The 27,904-nt window shown below is 40.1% G+C and overlaps 1 protein-coding gene across 2 annotated transcripts in view; it reads left to right on the forward strand.

Moving 5' to 3' along the window:
• Window positions 1-27,904, forward strand: part of ARHGAP42 (Rho GTPase activating protein 42) — a 348,684-nt gene that overhangs the window by 119,900 nt on the left and 200,880 nt on the right. For both annotated transcript variants that reach the window (XM_045163011.1, XM_045163012.1), the window contains exon 3: window positions 3,345-3,406. In XM_045163011.1, the coding sequence (XP_045018946.1) occupies window positions 3,345-3,406 (62 nt within the window). The remainder of the gene's footprint in view (window positions 1-3,344; window positions 3,407-27,904) is intronic.

Genomic DNA, 27,904 nt, shown 5'->3' on the forward strand with positions numbered 1-27,904 from the left:
GGCAGAATGTGGTCTGTTTCAGAAGGCAAGATTGCCCCAAAATGTGGAGTGGTTAGTTTTATAAGGCTGGGTAATTTCGTAGGCTAACAAGGGGCAGGATTATTCTAACTATTTGGGGGAGGGCGTGGAGATTTCCAGGAATTGGGCCGCTGCTTGCTTTTTGGCTTCAGAACTGTCATGGCACCTGTGGGTGTGTCACTTAGCATGCTAATTCATTACAATACATGTATAATGAGGCTCAGAGTCCCCTGAAAGCTAAATCTTCCGCCATCTTGGAGTTAGTTGGTTTTAACCAGTTTTTGTGGTATCCTGTTCTTAATGACTCTGTCAGTGTTTATATTTCAGTGACTTAGTACATATTACTCACAACTCTGTTATCTGAACTATTTTGATAGTGTTAGCTGTATCACTTTGCTTTCACGAGAGTCAATACAGTTGTTCCTTGGTATTTGGAGGGGATTGGTTCCGGTACTCCCGGATTCCAGACTCCCTGACTGCTCAAGTCCTTTATGTAAAACCTTATAGTATTTGCATATAACCTGTGCATACCATCCCATACTATATTAAATCATCTCTATGTTCCGTATACTGCCTAATACAGTGTAAATGCTATGTAAACATTTGCTGCTGCTACTAAGTTGCTTCCGTCGTGTCCAACTCTGTGCGACTCCATAGACGGCAGCCCACCAGGCTCCCCCGTCCCTGGGATTCTCCAGGCAAGAACACTGGAGTGGGTTGCCATTTCCTTCACCAATGCATGAAAGTGAAAAGTGAAAGTGAAGTCGCTCAGTCGTGTCCAACTCTTAGCAACCCCATGGACTGCAGTCTACCAGGCTCCTCCACCCATGGGATTTCCCAGCCAAGAGTACTAGAATGGGGTGACATTGCATGTAGCAAATTCAAGCTTTGAGCTTTCTGGAATGTTTCCCCCCTGAATATTTTTGATCATTAACTATAATTGTCTTTGAATTTTCTTTAAAAAAAAAAAGGAATGTAAATTTCTTCTCATTGCATTTAGATGTGTCAGGATATTGATCAGTTCTTTGTTTTCTTTCTCTGGAGATCTTTCCTGGAGCTTCTAATCTGTTGCCCCAATGTAGACAAAAGCCTTTGGAAGTTTGGCACAACTGTTGTTCTGGAATAGTTTTGTATTGTCCTGAGAATTCATTTGCTTTTTTTTTTTTTGCTAGAATTCATATCCTTTGCTCTTGTTTTGTTCCTGTGTTTCAGTAGAGTGTGTTAACCCAATAGCTTTCGATAAAAAGAAGCATATGAGGGTAAGGTTCTTTGTTTTTGTATGTTTTTGATACTTATTAAAAAGTTTGGGAGACATTGAGTTAAAAATCTGGGGGTAAAAGTGCTTCTTTTCAGACTTTGAACCACTCTTTATATCTCCTCTTGTCTTCTCACCTCAGGAGTGCCTGCTGCCTTCAGTGTCTCTTGGCTTCTTTCTCTGTAGGCATTATAACATTACCTTTCACCATCCAAACTTTCATGGGGCTTGTTTTTCCAGATTCTTCGACAGATCTTCAGTTGGCAGTAGATAGTTGCCAGATGGTGTTTGGATCCTTTTTGTTTGTTTGTTTTTTTACTGAAGTTACAAAAATATAATATGTTATTGCACACACCAGTTAAAATCGTCTATTTGTATTAATAAAATGTTTTTCTCTTCAGCTTATTGTTGTCAAAACTGAGTTGTATCGTATTATAATATTTTAAAGGTATTTTTGCAGAAATGAAAATCACATTTTCTAAACACTTAAAAAAGTTACACTTAACTCTAAGGCCATTCATATGTTTATTAGATTAATCTGTCCTGGTAACTGAATAAAATACAGTGTGAAGTTATCATAGAGGTAGCATTTCAAACCAGTTTAGTTAATGTAAACCTAGTAATTCTGAGAAGAGAGAAAGAAAAAAAATCCAAGTTTGTAATTTTAAATTCTTGAATAGAAAGCATTCTTATAAGCATTCAATAAGTTTTGTTGATGAGACTCTTGATTTATTATCACTACTCACCTGCCTTTATTATAGACTTTATGCCAGAATTACCAAACTTCTGGTCTCATGGTATTTTCACTATTAATGTGGATGAAGAAAGAGGTGGGAGCCTAAAGAATAAAGACATAGATGGGAAGGGTCTAGCTTAAATCAAAACAAAATTTGCATTCACTATTTCTTTTGTTAGTTTTGTACTCCAAACATTCTGACTTTACTTAATAATTCATATTAATGTGGATGAATTCATCTTTCACAGCTCTGTGCATTTTTAAAGAATATGCTGTTGTCACTTTTTTAATTTCTTTGTTTGTCCTTCCATAGTTTTTGAATACTTTGCAAACCACAGCAATACAGTTTCAGATAGTTTTCTAAAGTAATGCTTCTCAACTTTAATGTATAAAGGAATCACCTGAGGATCCTTTTAAAATGCAGATTCTGGGATGAGGTCTGAGTGTCTGTATCTCTAACAAGCTCCCAAAATACTGATGCTGGTCATTCTCTGACCACTCCGACTAGCGAAGGTCTAAAGTACCTTGGATATGAGAGTAATACAGCAAGACAGAATACAGAATCCATTTCTAAGTATTTATACATGTTGAGCTTCTAGAAAGAAGTCAGTAGGAGACTTTGCATTACTAGCTGCTACTGAGTATAATGAGCTTCCCTAAAAGCTCAGTTGGTAAAGAATCCACCTGCAATACGAGAGATCCCGATTCAATTCCTGCATCAGAAAGATCCACTAGAGAAGGGATAGGCTACCCACTCCAGTATTCTTGGGCTTCCGTCATGGCTCAACTGGTAAAGAATCTGCCTGCAATGTGGGAGACCTGAGTTTGATCCCTGGGTTGGGAAGATCTCCTGGAGAAGGGAAAGGCTACCCACTCCAGTATTCTGGCCTGGAGAATTCCATGGACTGTATATCCATGGATTCGCAGAGTCAGACACGACCGAGTGGCTTTTACTCACTTTAACTAAGTATAATACATCCAAATAGAACTGGATTTATTGCTTCTTATAGATGGTGCGTTCAGATTTAATGAATTTATTATTTGTAAAAATTTTATTTAGAAGTGATTCCAGTACAATACTTTTGTTTGTTAATGTGTAAATTTTATTTATTAAATTTATAAACTATATTTCCCTAGTGCTTATGAAGAACAAATATTATACTTGGTATGTGCTAAGCTTCAGTTTGTAGCCATTTCTTACCTATAACTTTTAGTCGTTGAAATCCATTGTATATACTGTCTTGTGCTTATAAAAACATAAAACCACAGAATATATACAAATTTATGAGTATCTTTATTGTAATGTTTATTCTTGTGCAATTATCTTTTAAATAGCTCAGTCACTAAAAGAATTCGCAAGACTACTCATCGCAGTAGAAGAGGAAAGGAGAAGATTGGTAAGTCTCTTCCCCATTTCTTAAAGAATAAAGCTTTGTTTGAACATATTGAAAAGAAGAATAGGTCTTCTGAATTACACTCAGCCATAACTCATTTTATAATGTGATACACGTACTGAATAATACAGAAAAGATTTGTGAGTATGATGATCAAATATTGCTAATAAGATATACCATTTCTTTTTGTTTTATTTGGCCAGTAGATATAAATTTCATTCATTTTACTTTCCATTTAATTGTTCTGAAAATTAAAGTATTGAACAAACTGCCATTAAGAAACCCATTCTAACTGAGCAGTCTGCTAAATAACCTTAGTGTTGTAGTGAAGACACATTACAAGGATTAAAGATAGTTCTCAGAAGGAGCAACTAACTTTGCCAGGGTGTAATAAGGAGACTTTCTGAAAAGGTGACGTTTGAATTGGGTCTTGAAGGCTCAGAAGATTGTGCTTGACTGGGAAGAACAGGAAAACTTTCTACTTTGACAGATTAACTAATAAACTAATAAATAGGATCAGAGCATAGTTATTAGGAATACATTTATCACTAATATAAATGTATTAAGAATACAAATCACAGAGATAGTTTTGTACCCATTAGGCCCCTGTCTATGAACCAGGCTGCCCATTTGTGTATGGGAAAAATAGTAATATATAGTCCACAGGATCATTGTAAAGCTTTGTCTAAGTACCTGGCACATAATGAATAAGTGTTGATGGAGATAAAAATGTTGGTTGTCAGTTACAATGAGGATTACAGGCTTATTTAAAACATCATCTTTGATATTGCTGGCCTCACCACCTTGTTGAGATTCACGTACATAAAATAGTCAGGCTGTGAATTAAATGTGCTGGGAAACCAGCACAGTTTGGTGTCATTTTGCCCACGGATGAGGAAGTGCAGTTTGAGGAGAGTGTCCTTAAGGTGGCCCTGACTTCTAGAGAGCATTGTCTGAGTTGAGGGAGATCACACAACTAGGGCATGGTAGTTATGTAAGTGACCCTGAGCAGGGGCCACAGGGTGAGAAAGTACTGTGTACATTTGTAGAATAAGGCAGAAGGTTCTTAGAAGGTAGTAGTAGAAGATTGGTTGGTAGTTTGCGGAATATGTAGGGTTTAAGAGCTGGGCTAAGAAGTTTTATTTTTATTTTTTGTTACCAGTTCAGTCACTCAATCATGTCCGACTTGTTGTGACCCCATGGACTGCAGCACACCAGGCCTCCCTGTCCATCACCAACTCCCAGAGCCTGCTCAAACTCATGTCCATTGAGTTGGTGATGCCACCCAACCATCTCATCCTCTGTCATCCTCTTCTCCTCCCACCTTCAATCTTTCCCAGCATTAGTGTCTTTCAAATGAGTCAGTTCTTGCCATCATGTGTCCAAAGTATTGGAGCTTTAGCTTCAGCATCAGTCCTTCCAATGAATATTCAGGACAGATTTCCTTTAGGATTGATTGGTGGGATCTCCTTGCAGTCCAAGGGACTCGCAAGAGTCTTCTCTAACACCACAGTTCAAAAGCATCAATTCTCTGATGCTCAGGTTTCTTTATGGTCCAACTCTCACATCCATACATGACTATTGGAAAAACCATAGCTTTGACCAGACAGACCTTTGTCAGCAAAGAAATGTCTCTGCTTTCTAATATGCTGTCTAGGTTGGTCATAGCTTTTCTTCCAAGGAACAAGTGTCTTTTAATTTCATGTCTGCAGTCACCATCCACAGTGATTTTGGAGCCCAAGAAAAGAAAATCTGTCACTGTTTCCACTTTTTCTCTATTTATTTGCCATGATCTTAGTTGTCTTTTTTTTTTTTTAATATAAATTTATTTATTTTAATTGGAGGTTAATTACTTTACAATATTGTATTGGTTTTGCCATAAATCAACATGAATCCACCACAGGTATACACGTGTTTTCCATCCCGAACCCCCCTCCCTCCTCCCTCCCCATACCATCCCTCTGGGTCATCGCACTGCACCAGTCCCAAGCAACCAGTATCATGCATCGAACTTGGACGGGCGATTCGCTTCATATATGATATTATACATTTTTCAGTGCCATTCTCCCAAATTATCCTACCCTCGCCCTCTCCCACACAGTCCAAAAGACTTTTCTATACAACTGTGTCTCTTTTGCTGTCCTGCATACAGGGTTATCATTACCATCTTTCTAAATTCCATATATATGCGTTAGTATACTGTATTGGTGTTTTTCTTTCTGGCTTACTTCTCTCTGTATAATAGGCTCCAGTTTCATCCACCTCATTAGAACTGATTCAAATGCATTCTTTTTAATGGCTGAGTAATACTCCATTGTGTGTATGTACCACAGCTTTCTTATCCATTCATCTGCTGATGGACATCTAGGTTCCTCCCATGTCCTGGCTATTATAAACAGTGCTGTGATGAACATTGGGGTACACGTGTCTCTTTCAGTTCTGGTTTCCTCAGTGTGTATGCCCAACATTGGGATTGCTGGGTCATAAGGCAGTTCTATTTCCAGTTTTTTAAGGAATCTCCACACTGTTCTCCATAGTGGCTGTACTAGTTTGCATTCCCACCAACAGTGTAAGAGGGTTCCCTTTTCTTCACACCCTCTTCAGCATTTATTGCTTGTAGACTTTTGGATTGCAGCCATTCTGACTGGCGTGAAATGGTACCTCATAGTGGTTTTGATTTGCATTTCTCTGATAATGAGTGATGTTGAGCATCTTTTCATGTGTTTGTTAGCCATCTGTATGTCTTCTTTGGAGAAATGTCTATTTAGTTCTTTGGCCCATTTTTTGATTGGGTCATTTATTTTTCTGGAATTGAGCTGCAGGAGTTGCTTGTATATTTTTGAGATTAGTTGTTTGTCAGTTGCTTCATTTGCTATTATTTTCTCCCATTCTGAAGGCTGTCATTTCACCTTGTTTAGAGTTTCCTTTGATGTGCAGAAGCTTTTAAGGTTAATTAGGTCCCATTTGTTTATTTTTGCTTTTATTTCCAATATTCTGTGAGGTGGGTCATAGAGGATCTTGCTGTGATGTATGTCGAAGAGTGTTTTGCCTATGTTCTCCTCTAGGAGTTTTATAGTTTCTGGTCTTACGTTGAGATCTTTAATCCATTTTGAGTTTATTTTGGTGTATGGTGTTAGAAAGTGTTCTAGTTTCATTCTTTTGCAAGTGTTTGACCAGTTTTCCCAGCACCACTTGTTAAAGAGATTGTCTTTTCTCCATTGTATATTCTTGCCTCCTTTGTCAAAGATAAGGTATCCATAGGTGCGTGGATTTATCTCTGGGCTTTCTATTTTGTTCCATTGATCTATATTTCTGTCTTTGTGCCAGTACCATACTGTCTTGATGACTGCGGCTTTGTAGTAGAGCCTGAAGTCAGGCAGGTTGATTCCTCCAGTTCCATTCTTCTTTCTCAAGATTGCTTTGGCTATTCGAGGTTTTTTGTATTTCCATACAAATTGTGAAATTATTTGTTCTAGCTCTGTGAAAAATACCATTGGTAGCTTGATAGGGATTGCATTGAATCTATAGATTGCTTTGGGTAGCATACTCATTTTCACTATGTTGATTCTTCCAATCCATGAACATGGTATATTTCTCCATCTATTCGTGTCCTCTTTGATTTCTTTCACCAGTGTTTTATAGTTTTCTCTATATAGGTCTTTAGTTTCTTTAGGTAGATATATTCCTAAGTATTTTGTTCTTTTCGTTGCAATGGTGAATGGAATTGTTTCCTTAATTTCTCTTTCTGTTTTCTCATTATTAGTGTATAGGAATGCAAGGGATTTCTGTGTGTTGATTTTATATCCTGCCACTTTACTATATTCATTGATTAGTTCTAGTAATTTTCTGGTGGAGTCTTTAGGGTTTTCTATGTAGAGGATCATGTCATCTGCAAACAGTGAGAGTTTTTCTTCTTCTTTTCAAATTTGGATTCCTTTTATTTCTTTTTCTGCTCTGATTGCTGTGGCCAGAACTTCCAAAACTATGTTGAATAGTAGTGGTGAAAGTGGGCACCCTTGTCTTGTTCCTGACTATAGGAGAAATGCTTTCAATTTTTCACCATTGAGGATAATGTTTGCTGTGGGTTTGTCATATATAGCTTTGATTATGTTGAGGTATGTTCCTTCTATTCCTGCTTTCTGTAGAGTTTTTATCATAAATGGATGTTGAATTTTGTCAAAGACTTTCTCTGCATTTATTGAGATAATCATATGGCTTTTATTTTTCAATTTGTTAATGTGGTGTATTACATTGATTGATTTGCAGATATTGAAGAATCCTTACATCCCTGGGATAAAGCCCACTTGGTCATGGTATATGATCTTTTTAATGTGTTGTTGGATTTTGATTGCTAGAATTTTGTTAAGGATTTTTGCATCTATGTTCATCAGTGATATTGGCCTGTAGTTTTCTTTTTTTGTGGCATTTTTGTCAAGTTTTGGTATTAGGGTGATAGTGGCCTCATAGAATGAGTTTGGAAGTTTACCTTCCTCTGCAATTTTCTGGAAGTGTTTGAGTAGGATAGGTGTTAGCTCTTCTCTAAATTTTTGGTCGAATTCAGCTGTGAAGCTGTCTGGACCTGGGCTTTTGTTTGCTGGAAGATTTCTGATTACAGTTTCAATTTTCATGCTTGTGATGGGTCTGTTAAGATTTTCTATTTCTTCCTGATTCAGTTTTGGAAAGTTGTACTTTTCTAAGAATTTTTCCATTTCTTCCACGTTGTCCATTTTATTGGCATATAATTGCTGACAGTAGTCTCTTATGATCCTTTGTATTTGTGTGTTGTCTGTTGTGATCTCTCCATTTTCATTTTTAATTTTGTTGATTTGATTTTTCTCCCTTTGTTTCTTGATGAGTCTGGCTAATGGTTTGTCAATTTTATTTATTCTTTCAAGAACTAGCTTTTGGCTTTGTTGATTTTTGCTATGGTCTCTTTTATTTCTTTTGCATTTATTTCTGCCCTAATTTTTAAGATTTCTTTTCTTCTACTAACCCTGGGGTTCTTCAGTTCTTCGTTTTCTAGTTGCTTTAGGTGTAGAGTTAGGTTATTTATTTTACTTTTTTCTTGTTTCTTGAGGTATGCCTGTATTGCTATGAACTTTCCCCTTAGCACTGCTTTTACAGTGTCCCACAGGTTTTGGGTTGTTGTGTTTTCATTTTCATTCCTTTCTATGCATATTTTGATTTCTTCTGTGATTTGTTGGTTTTTCAGCAGCATGTTATTCAGCCTCCATATGTTGAAATTTTTAATTGTTTTTCTCCTGTAATTGAGATCTAATCTTACTGCATTGTGGTCAGAAAAGATGCTTGGAATGATTTCAGTTTTTTTGAATTTACCAAGGCTAGATTTATGGCCCAGGATGTGATCTATCCTGGAGAAGGTTCTGTGTGCGCTTGAGAAAAAGGTGAAATTCATTGTTTTGGGGTGATATGTCCTATAGATATCAATTAGATCTAACTGATCTATTGTATCATTTAAAGTTAGTATTTCCTTGTTAATTTTCTGTTTGTTGATCTATCCATAGGTGTGAGTGGGGTATTAAAGTCTCCCACTATTATTGTGCTTCTGGTTTTCAGTCTTATTTTTACAGTAGTCTCAAGACTTCTCCTTCTATACAGCACTGTTGATAAAACATCTAGGTTAAAGATGAAAAGTTTCTCCACAGTGAGGAACACCCAGAGAGGTTCACAGAGTTACATGGAGAAGAGAAGAAGGAGGAGGGAGTTAGAGGTGACCCGAATGAGATGAGGTGGAATCAATAGAGGAGAGAGCAAGCTAGCCAGTAATCACTTCCTTATGTGCACTCCACAACTGGACCACTCAGAGATGTTCTTGGAGTTATACAGAGAAGCGAAGAGGGAGGAAGGAGACAGAGGTGCCCAGGAGGATAAAAGGGGGGATTCAAAAGGAGAGAGACAGATGCAGCCAGTTATCAGTTCCCTAAGTGTTCTCCACCGTCTGGAACACACAGAGATTCACAGAGTTGGGTAGAGAAGAGAGGGGGTAGGGAGAAGACAGAGGCGACCTGGTGGAGAAAAAGGAGAGTCCAAAGGGGGAGAGAGCAGTCAAGCCAGTAATCTCGCTCCCAAGTTAAAATGGATACTGAAGATTGGATTCTTAAAGGTACAAAACTGATAACAAATACCAAAAAGCACAGATTAAAAATCTAGAGTTTAGAATTTCAAAAATACAATATTAAAGAAAAGACGAAAAAAAAAGAAAGAGAAAAAAAAACAAAGTCACAAAAATTATAATATATATATGTATATATGAAGTTTGCTTTTAAAAACTAGGGTCTTTTTTTTTTGCAAAGTAATAGTAGGTTATAAAAGTGAAAATTAAAGGAGTAATAGAGGACTTAAAAATTTAAAAAGTTAAAAAAAAGAAAAAAAAAAAGAATGATCGTAAAAATAGTAAAAATATATCAGGACTTTCTCTGGTGTTGTTGTGGGTATTGTGGGGTCAGTTTATTTTTGAATAGTTCCTTGGGCCGGCTTATATTTCTTAAGATCTATAGGCCGCTTCCCATGTAGTCGGTACTAACAACAGGGTTTTAATCTATTGCACCTGTCACTTCCAAGGCAGTTCCCTCTATTTTAGCTTCTTCTGTTTGCTGGTGTCTTCAGTGTCTGATTTCCACCCTGACACAAATGGGGTGGTGGTGGACACTTTCTTTTAGGCTCACTTGTTCAGTTGTGCTGTGGGCAGGGAGGGACGCTGCAAACAAATAACACTGGCGTGTGGTCACAGTGCCTCAGCCACACTGGGCCTGCTCCCGCTCACGGCGCATGTGCCATCCCTTTCCACACTGCTCAGGCCCTAGGTTGCTCCTCCAGGAACCGTCCGAGGCCGGCCCTGGGCTGCATGCACCTACCAGGTCTAAGCTGCTCAGGTTCAGGCACTCGGGTAGCCCTCAGAGTCGCATACTCGGCTGGGCCTGTGTTTTGTGCCCTTCCGAGGTCCGAGCAGCTCAGGTGATGAGGTGTTTGGCGAGCGCAGTCGCTGCGACTTATCACCTCCCCCGTCCCTGCCCCTCAGTTTTCTGGGTGTACAACCAGCGCACCTTCTCAGGTGGATGTTGACTGTCCAGAACCCCAAGAAGTCTTAGTTAGCAAAGAAGCCTGCTTGCAGTTTGTTAGATAATGTCTCTCTGGGGCTGCGATTGCCCTCTTCTGGCTCTGGCTGCCTGTCACCGGAGGGGGATGGTCTGCAGCCAGCTATCTCTGTTCAGTCCTTTGTTCTGTGCATGGCCTGGTGGTGTCTTAGGTTAGGGCTGGCTTTGTGCGTGGTAGCTATCCCACAGTCTGGTTTGCTAGCCCAAGTTAGTTCCCTCAGATTGCCTTTGGGTCATGCAGGTCCGGTCCTTACTCTAAGCAATGCAGCCCGGGCCTCCCTGCCCAGCCCCCACTTGCTAGTGGTGGGTGCAGGCATCTGCGCTGCTGCTTTGCTGGGGGAGTTACTGTTGGGCTTGTAGTCTGTGGGTTTTAATTATTTATTTATTTTTCCTCCCTCTTATGTTGCCCTCTGTGCTTCCAAGGCATGCCACAGACTCGGCAGTGAGAGTGTTTCCTGGTGTTTGGAAACTTCTCTCTTTTTAAGACTCCCTTCCCGGAACGGAGCTCCATCCCTACCTCTTTTGTCTCTATTTTTTGTCTTTTATATTTTTTCCTACCTCCTTTCAAAGACAATGGGCTGCTTTTCTGGGTGCCTGATGTCCTCTGCCAGCATTCAGAAGTTGTTTTGTGGAATTTACTCAGCGTTTAAATGTTCTTTTGATGAATTTGTGGGGAAGAAAGTGGTCTCCCCGTCCTATTCCTCCACCATCTTAGGACAGCCTCCCTTAGTTTTCTGAATGTTAAGTTTTAAGCCAGCTTTTTCACTCTCCTCTTTCACTTTCATCAAGAGGCTCTTTCATTCTTCTTCACTTTCTGCCATAAGGGTGGTGTCATCTGCGTATTTGAGGTTATTGATATTTCTCCCAGCAATCTTGATTCTAGCTTATGCTTCCTCCAGCCAAGCTTCAACAGTCTTGTTGGATTCTAGCTTTTGCTTCATCCATCAAGATGGTAGGAGGGGCGAAATCACATTTAGATTCAAACGCCATACCCGCCAGAGAAGCTTGGAGGGCTCAAACAAAACCTTTGCACACCAGCACTCAAAGACCCCACAGAGACTGAGCCAGCCCTGCCTTTGAGTGCTTGAGTTGTGTGTTATAGTTTGTGGGAAAATTGCTAGAGTTTTTTGATAGAAGGAGAGGATCAATGTGGGATTTACAAGAGATTAATTTGGTGGCTCTGTTGGGGAGATACGATCGAGGAAGAAATGTTGTGGAGGAAGGGTGACCATATTTTATCAGGAAACATCAGCCTACCTAGGTCTAGTCCCATCAGAGAGGCAGCCATGCGGTATAATCTAGGTAGAGATCAGTCACTGTGGGAGACTGACTCACTCTGGCTCAGTCTGTGGAGGTGACTCGACACTTTCAAATGCTTTAAGTATAATCTTCACTCTGATTTTCTGAACTTCACAGTAGAAGTTCAAGTACCATGGAGACTTGTGGGTAGTATGTGCACTTATGGCTCAGATCACAAGCTGATGATGGAAGTGGGAAAGAATGGTTAAGGAGACGTGAAAAAAAAAAAAAGTTGGAAATTACATGGGAGCCAGGAAAATATAGTTGACCCTTGAACAGCATGGGATGAAACTGCATGGGTCCAGGTATGTGCAGATTTTTTTCAATATTAAATACTGCAGTTCTATATGATTCACTGTTGGCTGAATCCATGGATGTGGAGGGCCAACCATCAGTTGCACGTGGATATTCCACTGTGCCCCTAACTCCTGTGTTAGTTGGGGTTCTGCATTGAGCAAGTTAAATCTTGTGCAAATAGTTGAGGAGAGTTATGAGTTTGATCTTGGGTGGCCTCAGCCTGCAGCAGCTTGAAGCAGGATTTCGGTTACCACTGGAGACTGAGGCTGGGTCACAGAAGTGAGAGCTGAATCCTAGCCACTAGACCACTAGGCACCAGTGACAAGGCCCTGGCCTGCCAGCTGTGTAGAGAGGAATTTCCACACAGAGATGGAAAGTAGTGAACAAAGTGTTTATTAGAAGAAGAGTGTGTATGGTTAGATACACTGGTAGACTCAGAGAGAGAGCCACGCCCTTGTGGTAGTTGGGGTCACTTTGATGCGGTGTTTCTTCTGGGTCTCTTTTGGTCAGTCATCTTGTTCTGCCTGGTCCTGAGTCCGCATTTAGTATATCTCAGATCTTCCCATGTGTGCACGTGTCTCTCAGCCAGGATGGAGTCTTGCGAAGCAGCATAAGGCTAGGTCGACATCACTTACTATGAGGTGATGCCCTCTCTCTTTGACCTCCAAGGAGCCTTTCTGTGCGTACGTGCTCAGGAAAGTCTTCTTGACTTCGAGAATGAAGAATATGTGGGTTTTTTATCTCTTATCTGGGCAGGGCTCAGCTTCTCTCGAGCTCCTGCTTATTTGGAGTATCTGTCCACAGGGGACAGACTCCAGCTTCTTAGCTTGGAGGCCCATCTGTCTCCTGCCTCAAGTCAACTAGCATGGGCTATAATTTTAGAAAATGTATAAAGAATATGTGAAAGTGTGTTGTAGCTTGCAAGAGGAAGATGAGCCTAGAGAATGTTCTTATTGCACTGAGGGGAGGCCTGCAAACATCAGGGGGAAAGCTGGGACAAAAAGGAGGAGGATTGACTAAAACACAGATCTTTGGACAGTAAATTGGTTGGTTGGACAGATAGATAATATTGTTAGGAAGAAATGGTCATCTGCTGAGAGAGGAGTTAGTAGAAATAGTTTAGAACAGCCAGGAACAGTTTCTACAAGAGGAGAGGGACTCCTGCCTAGGGATAAAGAGACGCTGAAGCTAGACATCGTGAGTACGTCCAGGAAAGATTAATGACCATGTTTTCACAGATATTTCTAACAGTATCCAGAGCCCTGGGTTGTGAGTGGTAAGAATAGTTGGGAAGTCAGGGGTTCAGGGGGTGGTTGGATTAGAAGACGTGGTGTTGGATTACAGGGCCGTGGGTTTGTATATATATATAATGATATGAGTACAGTGATGATTGAGGCAGGAGGATACTGATGGCCTTAGGAAGCAGAGAGGGCAAGCATGATGGCTTAATTGTATTGAAGGCTACACTAGGATCACAGGAGAGACAAGGAAGCTGTGGTCAAGAGGGGGAGTTGAAACAGTGAACTTGGCCATGGCGCTGGTTTGCATAGTGATAAACTTAAGGTATAGCTGCGTAAAGAGAAAGTCCTTAGAAATTAAGAAGGCTGAGCTTTGGCATTTGGATGTTTTATGAGCAGGATGTTGAGATTTAATATGATGACAGAATAAAGGGAGAAAACCAAGAAACAGTGGCCGAGGAGTATGGTACCGTATTTCATAAGCAGTGGAGATGGAGATTGGCCTACTAGCTCATGGTGTTTCAGGGATCTATATTTCTGCCCTCAGCGGTGTCTCTCAATGTTGGGGCAATAAGGGAATTCTGTATTCATGAGTGAAGTCCTGTTGAGGGTTTTGATTGCCTTACTTGTTGTTTCAGAGAAGGTCTGAGATAAAAAAAGGCAAAATAATGAAGAAAAGTTTGAAAATACCCATTTTAGAACTTGTGTGGGCATAGTTTATTCTCTCTCATACTTCTCACTCAAAAGTCCATCTTCCGTGATTTGACATTCCCCAAGAAGCCTTTTGACACTTGCCGTCAAGTGGCTATGAGAGGACAGCCTTTTAACAGCACAAGTGTAAGAAAGAATTTAATAGCCTTTTGTAATGACTTTAGTAAAATTCTTATACTCGAAGTCAGGATATGGTATTGATTAGTGACATAGGCTTTTTTTTTTTTTTAAGTGCATCTTTATTGGAAATGTTAGGATTTTCCCCTACAGAGTGCATCACTTGCATGCTTTTGATTAGAGATGTCATAGATCGGATGTCTTGGTGGAAATATTTTGAGACGATCCCGAGTGCAGAGAGGGAATTCTCAGCCAAATAAATTTCCTGGTAAGATCGCTTCCATTTCCATACTTCCATAGGAACTGCTCTATTTTACTTCAGATCACAGCTGACTGGGCCATGAAAATGATACCATTTTGCCCAGACTGTTCAAAATTAATATTAACATATCAAGAGACCCCTCTGGAGAATAATGAAATGCTCAGTTGAAGCCCTCCAGAAGAGATCTTGGTAGCCTTCTCTTTGTCATTTCTGTTGAAGCGCTGAATTTGACCCTTTCTCCTGTCGGCCTTTGGTCTTGACATCCCCTCTCCCAGAATCTCTGAAACTATCCTTCGCTCCTTCTCCTGCCATTCCTGCCTTCTCAGTACTTTTCCTCTGTTTTCCTATTCTCCATCCTGCTGGGTTTTCTTTCTGCTTCTAGTGTGTGTGTCTCTCTACAAGCCTCATTTGAATTTAGACCTTTGCATTCATCATTTCTTCTGCCTTGAGCATCCTTATTCGTATCCTTTCATGAGAGTTTCCATTTTCTCCTCCAGACTTCACCTCCTGTACCTTGTGGGGGCCCGCACTTTCCATACAGTTTAAATCAGTCTCCTTTGGTTCTTATGTATTACAATAGAAATAGCTGCATTCATGCAGTTTGCAGTCTGCTGGGAAGAAACAGACATGTCAACAAATTAAATCTGAGGGAGGTAAATGCTAGAAATAAAACTAATGTAGCTGATAGAATATGTTGCCATTTATTGGGATGAAGGAGATGAGGAAGAAATGGTTAAATGTTGGATCTATTTAGATGCCTACTGGATATCCAAGTAACCTTGTCAAAGGAGTGTATGGATATATGAGTCTGGAGTTCAGGGGAGCAGGTGGAACTGGAGATATAAATTTAGACATTGTCAACATGTTGAGAGTGTTTAAAGCTGTGGGAATGTATGAGCTCACCCAGTCTGTGAGCGTGCAGACAGAAGAGACGAGATGGGAGGGTCAAGCCCTGAGGTGTAGAATCCAGACTTTGTTCAGATGGGGTAGAATCAGCAAAGGAGGTGTGGATCTGTAGCAGAATCAGGAGAAAGCTGTTTGGACAGCTTCTTCAAAGTCCCGTTTATTCTCCTGGTCTTAGTGGAGATGTCGAGTGATAATAAATAGCAACTCCCAGGCTGTGGACCAGTGGCTTCCGCCTTCTTTCAGGATAGAGGCTCCACATCATCTGGTTCACTCTATGCTGCTCCTCCACCCCTGCCTCTGGGGCCCTCACTTTCTGGGGATTCTCAGTCCCTCACCTTGACAAAGAAAATTTTTGGTGTGTACGTGTATTGTTCGGTTGTTTTGGGTGTGGATGTGTGTGCGTAGCAATGTAGGTTTTGTCTCCAATTAAGGAAACAAAGCCAACTTTGTCTCCAGTTAAGGAAGCCGCAGCTTTGGAATATTGTAGCTTGTGTTTACCATGAACAGTTTATTCAGGTGAATTTGTTTCTTATAGTTTTCATTTTGATTAATGTAAGAAACCTCTTATTTTGACTGTTATTACCCATAGCATTTAACATTTACATTGGACCTGTGTGAGTTACAAAATTTTGCTTTAGGTTTGTTGACTTAAAAAAAATACACAACGTGAGAGTTGCGAGTTAAGTTTTATTGGGGACTTCCCTGGTGGCTCAGACGGTAAAGCGTCTGTCTACAATGCGGAAGACCCGGTTTTGAGCCCTAGGTTGGGAAGATCCCCTGGAGAAGGAAATGGCAACCCACTCCAGTACTATTGCCTGGAAAATCACATGGACAGAGGAGCCTGGAAGGCTACAGCCTATGGGGTCTCAAAGAGTCGGACACGACTGAGCAACTTCACTTTAACTTTTCACTTTCATAGGAGGACTACAACCTGGGAGACAGCACCTCAGATAGCTCTGAGAGACTGCTCCAAAGAGGAAAGGGGGAAGGTTGGTATATATGTGATTTTGTTAAAGGGGCAGTACATGGAATCAAGCACATGTATTTTTTAGGAAGTTTCTGCTGGCCTCGTGAAGCTGCTGCTTGTCACAAGAAAGTTGTCACCGTGAAGGATTTTAGTGTTTTTCTAGACATGAGGAGATACAAGAACTGGGCTTAGAAAACCAGCTCCTGAGAATATCTAACTGTCTGAAGACCCATCCTGCCCGTTTCTGGGAGCACAGAGGGCCTCGTCCTGCTCTCCACCTGGAACTCCTTTGGGGCTGTTGGAGGTCGGCAGCTGCTGCAGTGCGTGATTTAATCCTTGTAGGGGTGGATGGCAAGCACCCATGGCCAGTGCCAAGCCGTGGTGGACGGGTTTCTTGGGATTTATATTCTTTCTCCTCAGTGCCAGTGTTAATCTTTTTTTATTCTAGGGCAATGAAAGTACTTTACTGAAATGGGCTAGGTGTCAAGGCAATCTTTGGAAACAACAACAGCAAAAAGATGAGATACTAGGAGGGAAAATGTATAACTTTAATAATTACTTCCTTTGTAAGAGTATTGAAACTTTTCCCTTGTTATACGTTGTTGTTTTTGTTGTTGTTATACTTTTTTAAAAAAAGCATAATCAGTCCTGTTGTTGTTGTTATTTGGTCTCTAAGTCGTGTTCAACTCTTGTGATCCCATGGACTGTAGCCCACCAGGCTATTCAGCCCCTGGGATTTCCCAGGCAAGATTATTGGAGTCGGTTGCAATTTCCTTCTCCAAGGGATCGGCCCGACCTGGGGACCGGACCCTTGTCTCCTTCATTGGTAGATGGATTCTTTACCACTGAGCCATCAAGGGGAACCCCATAATCAGTCCTATACAAGAGTTAATAAGGGATGAAATCAAAATAGTTTTAGATTGGCATTAAAAAAGGGAAAATTGTGTCAAATATAAGTTACTTGATTTTTGATGTAAGATTTTGGTCTCTTATATGGGTTTTTAGAGGGCTTCCCTGGTGGCTCAGTGGTGAAGACTCTTCCTGCTAATGCAGGAAACACAGGTCCAATCTCGGTGGGGAAGTTACCCTGAAAGAAGAAAACGATAATCCATTCCAGTATTCTTACCTGAGAAATCCCATGGACAGAGGAGTCTGGTGGGCTACCGTCCATGGGGTTGCAAAGAGATAGACGTGACTGAGGACAGGCACAAATTTAATCTTCGAGCAACCCTCTCAGGTGTATGTTATTAACAGATCATTTTAAAGAGGAGAAAAGTCAAAGTCACATACGATGAGTGGTACACAAGTGTTCAACGCCAGGCTTTTGGGCTTCACAGCCTTCACATAATCCATACAGGTACAGACTAAGACTTTTTAAAGTAAAAACTGTATAACAATAGCAAAACATATGTTATAATACAGTATGTGAAATGCTCTATTAAGTGCTGTAGGTTGTAGTAGTTTAGTATCTTACGAAACTTAGGGAAGAACACAGGTATTACAAGTTTTGAAATTAGATTTTTCAGTTTCTTCTTATTTAAACAGGCAATTAATGCAGTAATCCATTAACAGTTTTCTCATTACATTTTGACATGTGAGAGCCCAAGTCTTTCTCCACTCCTTTGAACCAAGAATTCATGAAATTGAAGAATATTTTAAATGTTGAGGAAATGGCACATCCTTATTTCTCTCAATGCAAGATTTTCCTTTGTTAAATGGAAAATTTGCTATAAAGTTTTGCATTGCACATATGCTGTCCGTAGATGATATTGATTAGTCTCTGAGTTTCTGGCATTGATGCTGTTATATGCTTAAGTCCAATTATCTGTGAAGTAATCCAGTTCCTTTCATTATCTCAGATAAATAAATGCCAAAATTCCACATATACGAGTATGGATTACGTTTCTGGTATGTGCTAGGTTAACATTTATTAGAAACAAGCTAGATATGCTTGCCTACATGCCAACATTTTTATATAATGATGTCACCTGAAATTAAAAAAAAAAACAAAAAACCCAAACTCAATGTTCTCCATGTAGAGTTCTAATTTTTCACTTTATTGAATTGTAGAGGCTTCCCATGATTTCCCTGATTTTCAGTTATTTGGTGAAATATTAAAATGTAGGATTGGCAGGTCATACATAATTCATCAAGCCTGCAATGACAGTGGCTTTTATTCATTATCACTGATAGACCCAGGATTGATTTATCATTTTTAGAGTGTGCAAAGTGCTTTCATATATATTTTTATTTGTCCTCTGAGAACCTGAAACTGAGCTCAGACTCTGAGTGAGGCACTGAAAGTGATACATGCCACTAGTAAGTGACAGAGTCTAAGACATAGGACTCAATTTCAGCTCTTTGGACTTCAGCCCACTGTTCTGTTGCATCCTGTGTGTTCTTTTTTACTTAAATTTTAAACACTTTGAGAACAGAGGCCTGATCTGCTTTGTATTCTTTTTCTTTTATATATCAGGTGTTCTGAAAACTACCTTGGTTGTCCAAAAATTTACTCCTTTACAGAAAAAGAAAAGGTGTCTTTGAAAGTCCTTGCAGTTTCTCATTTACCCTTTCTCAGATTGTTTAGCTTATTTCATTATGGTTAAAAGGGCAATGGCAACCCACTCCAGTACTTTTGCCTGGAAAATCCCATGGACGGAGGAGTCTAGTTGGCTGCAGTCCATGGGGTCGCTAAGAGTTGGACACGACTGAGCGACTTCACTTTCACTTTTCACTTTCTTGCATTGGAGAAGGAAATGGCAACCCACTCCCGTGTTCTTGCTTGGAGAATCCCGGGGATGGCGGAGCCTGGTGGGCTGCCGTCTATGGGGTCGCACAGAGTCGGACATGACTGAAGCAACTTAACTTAGCAAAAGGGCAATAAACTTTCTTTGAGTAAATTTTGTTAATTTTGTGTGAAGGCCTTGAATAGAATAATTGCTAGGGTTTCAGAAAATGCCTCAAAGTGTTGATATTTGTGAATTATGTCTTTTGCTTCTATAACTGGAAAAGACTTAGCACACTTAATGATTAGAAATGTCTGTAAAAATTCTGAAAAGATCTTCAAATAGTTGTAGTATAGGTGTCAGACAGGGAAGCTGTCCTGGCAGGCTGCCTTCGAGCCATTCCCTGCTTGTTCATGCTTCTGCACACGCTTCTGCACACGGTGTAGGAAGAGGGATGAAGGACAGGAAGTGGAGACTTGACTGTCATGCTCCATACTTGCTCTCACAGAAGAAGAAGAGCAGCCTATTCCTTCTGCAGTTAAATGAAGGTTTGTATGCTATTGTAAGTTCTGCTTTCCTGGCTAGCAATCAGCAGAGGGAACTGAGGTAGCCCTGATTTTGGACCATATTTGCATTTACGTATACCACTTTCATTAACGTTTGGGCATACTTTTTTTTTTTTCCATTTGCTTGACACCGTTCTCATAGCTGGTATGTCATGGGTGTCTATCAAATGGCTAGATTTAAAGATTTGTAAATGGATACGTGACAGTAAGCTTCCAATCTTTATATTTTCCTATTTCCCAAGACCTCTTTTATTTTTTTAAGATTAACCTTGACCGTCTGGAAGGATTTAAGGGCACTTTTCCACCAGATAGTGCTATTTTAAAAGCCATCAATTTAAAATAGGATACATGAATAACAGACGTTTACTTTTCTTTTTTTCCTTCCTCTCAAGACATAAGCTGTATTGAATATATCCCTTTTAGTTTTACTTCATACTTTGGCATGAACCTTTGGGTGTTAGGTGGTGTTTGTGCCTGCAAGAGTCTGCTCCTGGGCACAGCACCTGTGCTCCCCATGTCTTCCCTCCCGTCTCTTGTCTTCCTGTCTTCCTGCCTTTGCCATTGACCCCAGGTGGATAGGCTTCACTTTGAATTCTGACAATTGTGTATGTCATGTTTTTAAAAATACATTTATTCTGTGGGGTTGGTCATCATATTTTACTGATAGAGTTGGGTATGTGTTAGTCTTTACTATGTTTATATACATCTATATGTTTTGATTTCTTTTTTGATAAGAAGCACAAAGGTACTTTGATATCATAAATAGTAAATGTAGGGTCATTTTGGCAGCATACCCCAAAGTTTTAAGATCTGGATTGGGCATTTAATTTTAAAAGGCAAAGAAAATAAACCTAAGTAGACATAAGTTAGACTAGAAAATCAGAGGTAAAAGATAAGCATGAGGATAAGTTTTGCAAGTTATGACAAAGCTGTTGATGGTTTGGAGATATCAGTGGACAGATCAAACAGATATTCAGAAATAAGAGGTTGGGATACTCTTCAGTGAGCAAAAGGTTTTTGTTTTCATGATTAAACCACAGAGTCATGTTGTTTCAGCTTCACAGAAGAAATTGCACATTTAATTACCATCAAGATAAAAGAGAATGAAAGCTTTTTTAATTATACTTTAAACAAATTTTTGAGATGATTATAAATTCATGTGCAATTGTGAGGAATAACACAGAGAAATCCTGTGTATTTTTTAACCAGTTTCTCTCAATGGTGACACTTTGTAAATATACAGGGTAATAGCTCATTACATCTTACTTTAAGTTGTAATACTAACTTAAAATAGCAGAAGTTCATAAACTTGCCATTTGTCCTAGAATCAGGACTCATCATCTCAAGACAAAGTCTGACTCTTAGTGGATTCTTACCAGCATGCTTTGTGTCCCTGCAGGGCGGATCTGTCATTTGTGTGTCATTCAGGACACTCATTTGCAAGGCAGACAGCACGCTGGCAGGGAAGACAGTGGGATGTCTCAGTCATCTGTGGGAAGGCCTGGGTTGCATGCGGCATCCAGGAACAGCTAGCTTCATCAGCTCTTTCAAAAGAGAGGGCTTTTTTGTCTCCTTCATGTGCTTGTCAGTTTCATTCTCTCAGTTGGCTTCTTCAACATGGAGATTCATAAACATTGCTTCCATACCTCACAGACATTGTTTCTGGAGGAGGCCTGTCTAGTTTCCATTGCGGGGTGTGTGTGTGTGTGTGTGTGTCTGTGTGTGTGTGTAGTTGCTCAGTTGTGTCCAACTGTTTGTGATCCCATGGACTACTGTAGCCTGCCAGACTCCTCTGTCCATGGAATTCTCCAGGCAAGAATACTGGAGTGGGTTGCCATTCCCTTCTCCAGGGGATCTTCCCGACCCAGGGATCAAACCCAGGTCTCCTGCATTGCAGGCAGATTCTTTACCTCTGAGCCACCAGGGGTGGTGTTTCCATTGGTAAACTATTAGTTAAAAAAATTACAAACTCCATTGGTAACTATTACAAATTCCATTGGTAAACTGTTAATAAAAAAAATTTTTAAAGACTCTGATTGGCCCAGTCAAGATCACTTAAAGACCCTTGACCAATCACCCAAAGCCCAGGGGACTGAGTATGTTTTATGTGTTCCTCTAAATATGAGTATTATTTTCAGAAATGAAGAAATTACTGTAATTTAGATAATTACCCAACTCTTATCTGTTATAGTATGGTCATGGCCTTAGGACATTTCCAGTTAATGTTGTCATTTAAGCAGAATATTATGATAGTGAATTGTGCCTGAACTGTGTATACGTCTGACATTTTATAGGACTTAGAAACATAATACTCAGCATCCAAACATTAGAAACATTCACAGGAGTCAGGCAGGGATTGTGTTCGTCGCTCAGTCATGTCCAACTCTTCCCGACCCCATGAACTGTAGCCCGCCAGGCTCCTCTGTCCATGGAATTCTCCAGGCAAGAATACTGGGATGGGTAACCATTCCCTTCTCCAGGGGATCTTCCCCACCCAGGGACAGAACCCAGGTCTCCTGCATTGCAGACAGATCCATGAGCGTCCTTATATACTACTATTAATACTACTTAAATTCATTATTATTTTGGAGGGGGCCTAATCTATGGAGTAAAATAAAAGCAGAGGCATAGAAGATCTAGGACTTAATTTTGTTTCCTTCATTCTATAATTTATTGATGTGATTTTCCCACATAGAACATCTTCAATAATCTACAGAGAATTTATTAGAAATATGAGCCTAGCCAGGTGGATAGAATATATATGTATATGAATATATATAATATAATTCATATATATAATTTATATACCAATATAATTCATATATATGAATTATATTTCTGTACACCATCTCAAAATTGCAACAGAAGAATAAGATATTTAAGAATAATTCAACAAAGGATGTACAGGACTTTTATGTGTGAAATTCCAGTGCTTTATTTTAAGGAATTAAAGGATAACTAAACAGAAAGCAGTACAGTGAGTCAGTTAAAAAGAATGATTTCAACCAGTATTCCTTTTCCCCTCAGCTATACCAGACAAGAGAGTTTTACTGTAACAGTCTAACTTAAGCAATTTGATCAACTTTTTACTAGTGTAGTGGTAAACCACAGGCTATTCCTAAAGATAGTGTATTTCCTTCTTTCATTTGGAAAATGTGGTCAAGTAGGAAACCTTACTTTAATCATATTTCTAAATTTCTGCCAAACCTTTGGATCTAAGATATTTTCAGCAACAGAAACACTGTTGTTTGAAACGCTGAGGCGCTCTTCATTTGTGTAACCGTATCTAACTAAGTTGGTGGTGGAACAGTGCTTTACATAGTTATTATTATATTTCTATTCAAGCCTCTCATAGTAAAATATCCCCACTGATCTGAAACTTTTAATTCTATTCACATTATATTTCATTCACAGTATAATTTCTACTTGCCACACATAACAGAATTCTGTTAAAGCGATGCAAATAAAATCTATTTTTCCTACTCAGCATGAAACCAGAACGCAGAGTTGGAAAAATCTTGATTCCAGTTGTTGACATCAAGTAAAGCAGTAAGCTTCTTAGAATTATGTTTTCTTTTTTATAAATGAAGAATATTCTGTGTTTCCCAGAGTGTAAAATGGAAACCACCAGCAATATAATTAAGCATTATATGAATGAAAAATTTACATTTTAGTAATTCCATACTTATTTTAATGTGTACTAAATAAAGAACAACTCTGGGTTTAATGGAAATTATTGCTTTGCAGTAAGCATAGTAAAAGAAGTGGATCAATTTATAAGTAAAAATATAGGACATGGATATGGCCAAAACTGTGGAAGTAGTATATGAGTGACTGAAATTTTGGAATCCATGGAATAGGTGATATGTGTGCTATAAATGTTCTGGACTGTGATTGCCTTCTCTGACTGAATACTTTGCTAGACATAGCCAGTAATTACCCCCCAAGTTCACCACCTCATTTATGGAGCTCATATTGAAAAAAAAAAAAAGAACTATGCCCAAAGCTATTTGATTTCAGTTTCTTATGAAAGAATAAGCCTTCATATAGTAAACACATAAGTGATAGGTTAAGCCAGATTCTGCTTGTATCTTACGTGAAAAAATTGAAGCTGTCAATAGTAGAATTTGGATACCTTTATAAACAAAGCAGGTGGTAGACCAGTGTGCATAGCGTGGTTTCTTTTTTTATTTACAAAGCAAAGCTTCTGTAATGTTTTACACTGAAGTAGTTGGGAAAGATAGCAGTCATTTATTCACCAAATGCTGATTTTCTTCTCCAGGAGCTAAGACACAGCAGGGTGGTTATCTCCTACCTATAAATACCAGTCAGGAGACCATTTTAGTTATTTCATTGGGTTGGAGACCATGGTAATTTGCACCAGGATGAAAGCGTTGGAAGCAGTCAGGTTCTGGGCAAAAAGACTTACCTGTCTTGCAGTTGGCAGGAGCAGACAGTGTCAGATGGTAACAGGTGCTCTGGACAAAGGAATGTGAAAGAGAACGGAGAGCAGGGAGGATGCAGGTGTGTTTTAACATAGGGTGGTCAGAGGAAGGCCCGTGGTTAGGTGTCATTTAAGCAGCAGCCAGACAAAAGAAAGAGCGGTTGGTTTTTCCTGCAGGTATCTAGTGGTGGTGCAGACGGCTCAACAAGTGCAGAGACCTTGAGGCTGGAGAGTGGCTGGGGCTTGAGGGACAGCACTTGGGCCAGTGTGGTTGAATCACAGGAGCAAATGGGAAAGTGGGCAGAGGGGCCGTGGGTGGGGTGGGATGTGAGGAGTGTGTCGGGCTTCGCAAGGGGTTGGTCTGTTGCTCTGTGGAAGGGTCACCAGAGGATGGACGTGAACTGATCTAGAATTTGAAGTGACTACCTGACTGTTATATAGTGTGGACGACACAGCTAGGTGGTTATTTCCTAACTATGTATACCAGTCAGGAGGCTATTTTAGTTATTCCAGTAGGTTGGAGACCATGGTCATTTGCACCAGGATGAAAGCGGTGGAAGCCGTCAGATTCTGGGCTTATTTTGCAGGTGATACTAACATGGCTTGCTCCTTGATCACATACAGGTTGAGAGAAAAAAGGCAACTCTGCTTCACAGACAGAGCTTCTCCACTTCAGCACTTTTGACATTTTGGGCCAGATAAATTTTTGTTATGGAAGTGTTCCTGGTGCACTGTAGGATGTTCAGCGAGATCCCTGGCCTCTGTGCTCTGGATTGACATGCCTCTTTCCTTTCCTTCCAATTTATGATAGTGAAAAATGCCTTTCAGACCTTTTATACCCTGGGAGACCAAGTTCACCCATAGAAAACCACCAGGTCTTGGCCTGATGGGATTGAGAAATGGAGTACTTCCTGCCATATCAGAAAAGAAAAGACGTCACAGTCATCAGCTACTGCAGCCACCAGGATGGTGAGCCCTGAGGGAATTCAGGAAAAAAACAAAGAATACCTGCCATCTAGCAGACATCAAGGGCTTTCCCCATGGCTCACCAGGTAAAGAATCTGCCTGCAGTGCAGGAGATGTAGGAGATGAGGGTTCAACGCCTGAGTTTTGAAATCCCCTGGAGGAGAGCATTGTAATCCATTAGAGTATTCTTGCCTGGAGAATCCCATGGACAGAGAAGCCTGGCAGGCTACAGTCCATAGGGTCACAAAGAGTCGGATATGACTGAAGTGACTAAACATGCATAATTGACAATTATAAATATGTAGAGAATTTTGAGTTAAAGATTCCTGGGACTGCCACATTGAATATTAACAAGACAAAGTTTTAATTGTGGAGAGATCTCTTCAAGAAAATTAGCGGTACCAAGGGAACATTTCATGCAAAGATGGGCATGGTAAATGACAGAAATGCTATGGACCTAACAGAAGCAGAAGATATTAAGAAGAGGTGCCAAGAATACGCAGAAGAACTGTGCAAAAAAAGATCTTCACGACCCAGATAATTACGATGGTGTGATCACTCACCAAGAGCCAGATATTCTGGAGTGCAAAGTCAAGTGGGCCTTAGGAAGCATCACTATGAACAAAGCTAGTGGAGGTGATGGAATTCCAGTTGAGCTATTTCAAATCCTAAAAGATGATGCTGTGAAAGTGCTGCACTCAATATGCCAGCAAATTTGGAAAACTCAGCAGTGGCCACAGGACTGGAAAAGGTCAGTTTTCAGTTCAATCCCAAAGAAAGGCAATGCCAAAGAATGCTCAAACTACCACACAATTGCACTCATCTCATATGCTAGTCAAGTAATGCTCAGAATTCTCCAAGCCAGGCTTCAACTGAGAACTTCCAGGTGTTCAAGCTTGATTTAGAAAAGGCAGAGAAACCAGAGATCAAATTGCCAACCTCCACTGGATCATCGAAAAAGCAAGAGTTCCAGAAAAACATCTACTTCTGCCTTATTGATTATGCCATAGCTTATGAATGTATGGATTGTAACAAACTGTGGAAAATTCTTAAAGAGATGAGAATACCAGACCACCTGACCTGCCTCTTGAGAAATTTGTATGCAGGTCAAGAAGCAACAGTTAGAACTGGACATGAAACAACAGACTGGTTCCAAATAGGGAAAGGAATACATAAAGCCTGTATATTGTCACCCTGCTTATTTAACTTTTATGCAGAGTACATCATGAGAAACGCTGGGCTGGATGGAGCACAAGCTGGAATCAAGATTGCCAGGAGCAATATCAATAACCTCAGATATGCAGATGATACCACCCTTATGGCAGAAAGTGAAGAAGAACTAAAAAGCCTCTTGATGAAAGTGAAAGAGGAGAATGAAAAATTTGGCTTAAAACTCAACATTCAGAAAACTAAGATCATGGCATCTGGTCCCATCACTTCCAGGCAAATAGATGGGGAAACAGTGACAGACTTTATTTTTTGGGGTTCCAAAATCACTGCAGATGGTGACTGCAGCCATGAAACTAAAAGACACTTGCTCCTTGGAAGAAAAGTTATGAACAAGCTAGACAGCATATTACAAAGCAGAGACATTACTTTGCCAACAAAGGTCCATCTAGTCAAAGCTATTGTTTTCAAGTAGTCATGTATGGTTGTGAGAGGACTATAAAGAAAGCTGAGCGCCAAAGAATTGATGCTTTTAAACTGTGGTATTGGAGAAGACTCTTGAGAGTCCCTTGGACTGCAAGGAGATCCAACTAGTCCATCCTAAAGGAGATCACTCCAGGGTGTTCGTTGGAAGGACTGATGTTGAGGCTGAAACTCCAATACTTTGGCCACCTCATGTGAAGAGCTGACTCATTGGAAAAGACCCTGATGCTGGGAAAGATTGAAGGTGAGAGGAGAAAGGAATGACAGAGGATGAGATGGTTGGATGGCATCACTGACTCAATGGACATGAGCTTGAGTAAACTCCGGGAGTTGGTTTTGGACAGGGAAGCCTGGTGTGCTGCAGTCCATGGTGTTGCAAAGAGTCGGACATAACTGAGCGACTGAACTGAACTGAACATATAATGGCTTTTTTCACTTAGTGTAATATCCTCAGTGTTTGTCCATGTTGTAACATGTATCACAATTCTTCCTTTGTAAGACTGAATAATATTCCATTGTATGTGTATACGGCATTTTGTTTGTCCAGCTATCTGTTGATAGTTTCCATCTATTGATAGAAGAAGCTTGGGTTGCTTGTACCTTTTGACTAGTGTGAATAATGCTTCTGTAAGTATAGAGTGTAAATTTCTCTTTGAGAATCTGCTTACAATCCTTTATAATTTTATGAGGAACCACAGTATTGTCTCCCATAGGGGCTGTACCATTTTACATTCTCACCATCAGTGCATAGGGGTTCCTGTTTCTCTACATCTTGGCTAATATTTACCCTAATGCTTACTGTTTTCCATTTTGTTTTTGATAGTAGCTGTCTTATTTGGTGGGTTCCCCTGGTGGTTCAGATGGGAAGGAATCCACCTGCAATGTCAGAGACCTGAATTCGATCCCTGTTTTGAGAAGATCCCCTGGAGGGGGGGCATGGCAACCCACTCCAGTATTCTTGCCTGGAGAATCCCATGGACAGAGGAGCCTGGCAGCCTACAGTCCATGGGGTCACAAAGAGCTGGACACAAGTGACTAACACTTTTACTTTTCATCTCATTTGGTGTGACAACTTTAATGTTTAAGTTTGCTTCCAGGTATGGTTGGGGTGGGCAAGGATATATGCTTTATATCCATGAATTTACAAGGTTAACAGGTAGTGAATGTTTTAAAGCAATAGGAAATGCTGAATGTTTCAGAAGACACTGATGCAGAGTATGCTTTGTGATAGGGTAGA

Source organism: Bubalus bubalis, chromosome 16 (genome assembly GCF_019923935.1).
Source record: "Bubalus bubalis isolate 160015118507 breed Murrah chromosome 16, NDDB_SH_1, whole genome shotgun sequence".
Lineage (NCBI taxonomy): Eukaryota > Metazoa > Chordata > Mammalia > Artiodactyla > Bovidae > Bubalus > Bubalus bubalis.